Genomic DNA, 6,000 nt, shown 5'->3' with positions numbered 1-6,000 from the left:
GACGAGAAAGAGGAATTATTCCAGATGTGCACGAGAAGATGTGATCAAGATGAAGGTGCCAAGTAAGTGTTGGGACTGATTGTAATTGGGACAACTGACTGACAACAATTTTACACATACAACCCTTGTGCTCATTGTTCCTTTTGCTGCAGGTACATTGTAGAGATGTATGGGTACTTCTTGACACGTGCTGAGCTTTGCTGCCTAAAACAGGAAATGGATGAACGACAGGGTAAGACAGTTGTTTATATAGATAGAGAACTGCGAATGTCATTATGATCATGACTAACTGTTTGTATGTGTGATATAGTTCATGTCTATGGTGGCGAGAACCTTGGTGGGAGATGAAAAAGAGAACCACGGTCGTGTCAGTAGGCACATTTTTTCATCTGAGTTAATGCAAACAATGGCCGCTAATCCTCTTAGGTGGAGCCTGGAAAAACATGAACATGAAATCTTACCGGAGCACATAGGATATAACATTGGAGACTGTGACTTCATATTTGGCCCCACCCTTTTCAATTACCATTGGTTCTGTTACGTGATGGATGTAAGAACCATGCGTTTCTATGCCCTTGACTCGTTGGTGGACAATTTGACGATGTTGAGATTACAAAGAGAGGAAGAAGAAGCAATGAAAACAGGGAAGAAACCACAAAGGAAGCAAGGGAAAAAGAGAGGACAGATAGATCCTAAGCAATTCATGGCGAGAGGGATTGTATGCACAACTTTACATTCATTCTATAACTTGTTAATGCGTTATGGTTGCTTGTCTGCTTAACTGTCCTGGTTGTTAATGCCTGCTGATTACTTGTCATTGGCTACAGCGAAGGTTGTTAATGCTTCCTGATAACTTGTCATTCACAACTGTCAAACTTGTTTCTTTTGTTTGTCCCTTTTTGCAGAGAGATTGTTTCTGCCAAGTGCTTCGTGTGCTGAAGCCATCACTGTTTGCGGAGGAGGACAAGATTGACGAGGAAGTCACATGGGCAAAAGTTCATGTGCAATCTGACACGTGAGTTATTTTTCAGCACAACAAGTACTTGTGTCTCAACTTTTGGGAGCTAATGTTCATTCACTAAAGTACTTGTTTTTCCTTTGTAGGGACTCTTGTGGGGTTCATGTGTTGAGCTGGTTACAAACATGGGACGGCACTGAGTATGGTGACGACGGCTACACAATGCCTAAGTACTCCCCTGAAGAAATCCATGACTTGAAGGTTGGATGCTTGTGGTGGCTCGTGACTCATCGGAACAACCTGCATGGCGATGAAGTGCTGTCTTTGCTGCGAGGAAACCCCCAAAGCAAGAGGAAGAAATAAATGACAAGCATATATTGTATTTACATTTATTTATTTGACAGCATAGTGACATCTGAACGTCAAGTTCACATTTTATTCTTTTCTTTGAGCATGTATGAATCCTGGATGTTAAGATATGTTAATGTGTTTTGATATCCTTTACTGGTTATCAAGTTTTTGTAAAGGCATTCATGTGTTTTCATCATGGCCACAAATGCAGACTGAATAAGACTGGATAAACAAATGGTAACCATGGTGACATGATAGGCATATATCAGAGTCCTCTCTGCCACATCTGTTTACAACCTCAACAGGGGTTGTTCACAACCGTAACAAAAATGATTAACAACATTGGCAGTGCGCCTGACAACTCACTCGGGGTATAACACAGCTGTTAACTTAATTATATTATGAGCACATATAACGACCTTAATAGCAAAAATTGGGAGCATTTTAAAGTCATTAACAGCTTTAAAAGAACCAAATCATATTACAGCAGATTTTTATTGCAGCAATTCATTTACAACCTCAACAGGGATTGTTGACAACCCGAACAGAATTGGTTAACAACCTTCACATTGCCCCTGACAACTGACGCTGGGGATACCACAACCTCCACATGAGATCTAATTCTAACCAAATCATATCATATTATGACTTTAACACAGCTCGAATGTCTTAAGAAATCACTGAACACTGGAAGTAGGAGAAATTGTCACTTTATATCAGTAACATAATTGAGACTGCTAATGACAACCTGCATGGCGTCTGATAACAAGTCCATTACAACCTATTCACCAGTACATCAAAAATACAGAAATGATGTTATATCAGATTACAACTAGGTGTCATTTACCACTTGATATATATATGTACAACATAACTACACCAAATTTACAACCTATTCAAAAAAGCATACGTGTTGCATGTGTGGATAATGACGGACAACTTGAGGTGTAGGTTATGACATTTACAAAAAAAATGCTGTCACAAGCATTCACAAAACGAAATATCAACAAGCCACCAGCAAAGCTCAACTTGGATTGGGGTTCTGGCAAGTCTTCACAGTGTGGCCTGGCTCATGGCATCTTCCACAGTGGTAAAGTTTTTTACTTTGAAATTGAGATTCAATCCTTCTTTTCTTTGGCCTCCCTGAGGGTCTTTTAGTGATTAGTGGCTGTAAAAATGTTCCCGTCATCATCTGCGTAACGGTGAGAGCTTCGGGACGAGGACAATCATGTGTCGCAATTGGCCTCATACTACTTGCATATATCTTCTCTTGAGCTGACAGCTTATAGCAATCATCTACAAATTCATAAACACTACCATGAAGTAGCTTTATCGCTGCACAGGCATGAGCACAAGGTACTCCGCTCATTTGCCATGCTAAACAAGTGTATTTCTGAGCTGTGAGATCAACAGTGACGCAAATTATTCCAGTAGGAGATGTAGTATCAACTTGAACTCGGTTATCTCCATAATATACAGTATGCATATTCTCCGCTCTTGCTACTTTTTCTTGCAACTTGGACTCAATATTTGGCCCAACGCCATTTGTCCAATTTTCCATTGCCATTTTGTTTGCAACCATCTTCTTGGCTAATTTCTCCATATGCTCATGTATGAGAACTGACACATTGTGCTTCCTCTCCTTCAAAATCCAGGCATTAAACGACTCCGCAACATTAGTGGTGATGTTATCCTATTGTTTAAACGGGAATTTGCTTAAAGCCCACCGATCTACATCTCCTTGAGTGTCAACCTAATCAGCTAATTGTGGACAGAATGATCTAAGTTTCCCCATTGCAGCAACATATTCATCCTCAATCCTTGCATAGGCGATTCCATCCAGCATTTTCAATGCAACGTCCTTTGAAGTACCTGAAACTCATCCCCTGCCTCGGTTAATTTTTAAATAATGTGCACTAAAATTTTCTTTCACATGCCTATAACAAAAAGCATGTCTCTTGCCACCAAATATTGTTCGCACAGTACCTATAATGACATTATTTCGATATGAAACTATCGTTGTCTCCACTGATCTTATGATGTCTTTGACGTTTTGGAGAAACCAAGCCCAATCATCATATGTCTCCCCACTAACTATAGCATATGCTAATGGAAATAGTTCATTGTTTGCATCATATGCATTAGCTGAAATCAATGTCCCCCTGTAAGGACCACTTAGATGACAGCCATCTATATAAAGTATATGTCGACACCCTTCTAAAAATCCATTAATTGAGCATCCATAAGCAATGAACACCCTCTAAAATCTGTTACTATCCAACCCTTCCCATCAAGCACTTGTGTTTGGATCAGTTTCAATGAGCCTTTCACAAATCCAGGGAATCACCATGTATGAATCCTGTGCACGACCATGTATTTCCCTCAATGCTCTTTCTCTACCCCTGTATGCTTGACTATAATTCAATCGCACCCCATATTCTCTATACAGATCTCTTCTAATTTCATTAGCATTCTTGTCTATATTACACCTCAAAGAATCTATCATGATTGATGATGTTAAGTTTGACCCTCTAGAGTGAGATACAACCAAGTTGTCCTGTGCATAATGCACATGCTCACTTCTTAAGGTTCTAATTATTAACAACTCAGAATCTTGTCTTTGTCCCATTGAGTATGCACCCATATACCACGGGCATCCCTCCGCCATACACTTCACAGTGATCTTTTGTTGATTGTTCTTCACAAACTTGTATGAAAACTTCACAGCAATACTGTACCTATACAGTGCTTGCCTAAGAGCCACTGCATTAGGAAAAATCTGTCCTTCTCCGATAACCAAACCCTTCCACTTTGTTGAATTCATTTCCGGAATTGGGGTTGGTATCATTTCTAAACCACATGGCAACAATAGTGGGTCTTCACTAACCACATTAGGTGGAGACATGGACAATGTATCTGAACCTTCGAACAAGTCTTCCATCCTACATAACAGAACAGGTCAAGGGGTCGTTAATGACAACCTTCGATCACTATAATAACAACTTATGCACAACAGTTGACAATAGCTAATATTACTTTGAAATTTAAATAACACAACTTACACATGTTGCTCTTCTATTACAACATCCCTTGTTAGTTGTGAATTTTGATCTCCATTTTCTCCTATATATGCATGACCACTGTCGCCATTGAAGTTAATCAAATGTTCTACTCCTTCATCATCTACAAGGTCCACAAATGTACACTTATCAAAGGTTACTGTGAATTTCATAACCATTCCATTACTTTCTTTTCCCACAATTGATGCCACCATTGTTCTAAATTCTCCATATGATGTCCCTTCCTTTATCATTCTTGTTCTCACACCACCTCCAACATACTGCGTTTCACCTTCTACACCATTAATAAATTATCCTCCTATATGGAGGTAGCAAAACAATTGCTTTGCACTGGAAGTTGCCATCCTTGATATCAACCTGCCACAATCACTTGTTAATAACAAGTCATACAGTTATGTTAACAACCTTCGATGTACCCATTAACAACACATTTAACCATCGCATTTGAGGGGTTACAATAATAAATATCTGTTATTTTCCACTCATTTCCATCAGCAACACAGCATCATTGCCCGAAAAACAGAGCATCATTCACCGAAAAATAGAGCATTGCTTTCTAACCATAGCCACACATAGTAAAACCACACCTAACATGATTAAAACCATATATGACTAAAATGAGCCTCCCTTGATATTTCTAGAGAGTTGAATCACATGCTTAATACCCACGTATAAACACCCAATCAACTTTTCAGACCAGCATTAAAGCTGCGACTGGTTGTTAATAACAAGTCATACAGTTATGTTAACAACCTTCGATGTACCCATTAACAACACATTTAACCATCACATTTGAGGGGTTACAATAATAAATATCTGTCATTTTCCACTCATCTTCATCAGCAACACAGCATTAGTGACCGAAAAACAGAGCCTCATTCACCGAAAAACAGAGCATTGCTTTCTAACCCTAGCCACACATAGTAAAACCACACCTAACATGATTAAAACCACATATGACTAAAATGAGCCTCCCTTAATATTTCTAGTGAGTTGAATCACATCTTTAATACCCACATATCAACACACAATCAACTTTTCAGACCAACATTAAACTTGACACTGGTTGTGTACAGAAGAAGAGAAATGTTGTTAATGATGAGACGTACCAAGAAGATGAAGAAATAATGTCGCTTGCCTGCAATGGAGTACCAGCGCATAACTCCCTTCTTTCTTTCAGAAGCTTCTCTTCCTTGTGCATGCATAACAAACAATCGCACTAAATGAAGCCAATCAGTGTCTCTCCCTCTTTTCTTTCCTTTATCAATGACTGAGGGCAAGTACGTAATATCACAACTCAAATTATTTACCCAAAGGTCCCTGGGGACTTATGAGGAATTTGGGGATTTCATGGGACCTTCTAGTAGTAAATTCTTTTCCGTGGGACTCTACAGTAATTTTCCCTTTATAATATAGCTGTTGAAATGCACTTTTTCACAGTAACGTTTCTTTACAATTTGCAAAATCTATAAACTTATTTCTAACTATTATATCTTCAAAAATATGTGTTATAAAACTAAAAAAAAAAGTAGAGAAAAAGAGTAGAGAATTAGAGAGAAACAAGGAAGAGTTCTCATTCTATTTAAAATATTAAATAGATAATACACGGCC

At 38.7% G+C, this 6,000-nt stretch overlaps 1 protein-coding gene and 1 long non-coding RNA gene across 2 annotated transcripts; one reads left to right on the top strand and one right to left on the bottom strand.

Annotated features, from left to right (window-relative positions):
• Positions 1 to 665: 665 nt before the first annotated feature.
• Positions 666 to 1,119, top strand: LOC114742133 (uncharacterized). The gene is made up of 3 exons (XR_003739837.1): positions 666 to 718; positions 906 to 1,015; positions 1,105 to 1,119. It is a non-coding gene; the product is annotated as an uncharacterized LOC114742133 (long non-coding RNA).
• Positions 1,120 to 3,580: 2,461 nt separating this feature from the next.
• LOC114742121 (uncharacterized) lies at positions 3,581 to 4,165 on the bottom strand. The gene is made up of 2 exons (XM_028930388.1): positions 4,048 to 4,165; positions 3,581 to 3,957 (listed from the first exon to the last, which is right to left on the bottom strand). The coding sequence occupies exons 1-2, from the start codon at positions 4,155 to 4,157 to the stop codon at positions 3,600 to 3,602; spliced, it is 468 nt and encodes a 155-aa protein (XP_028786221.1). The 5' UTR covers positions 4,158 to 4,165; the 3' UTR covers positions 3,581 to 3,599.
• Positions 4,166 to 6,000: the final 1,835 nt, after the last annotated feature.

This window comes from Neltuma alba, unplaced genomic scaffold, assembly GCF_004799145.2.
Source record: "Neltuma alba isolate B1F8T4 unplaced genomic scaffold, ASM479914v2 tig00000619_pilon, whole genome shotgun sequence".
NCBI lineage: Eukaryota > Viridiplantae > Streptophyta > Magnoliopsida > Fabales > Fabaceae > Neltuma > Neltuma alba.
The sequence above is the reverse complement of the archived record's forward strand: the minus strand, read 5'-3'. Positions and strand labels throughout refer to the sequence as shown.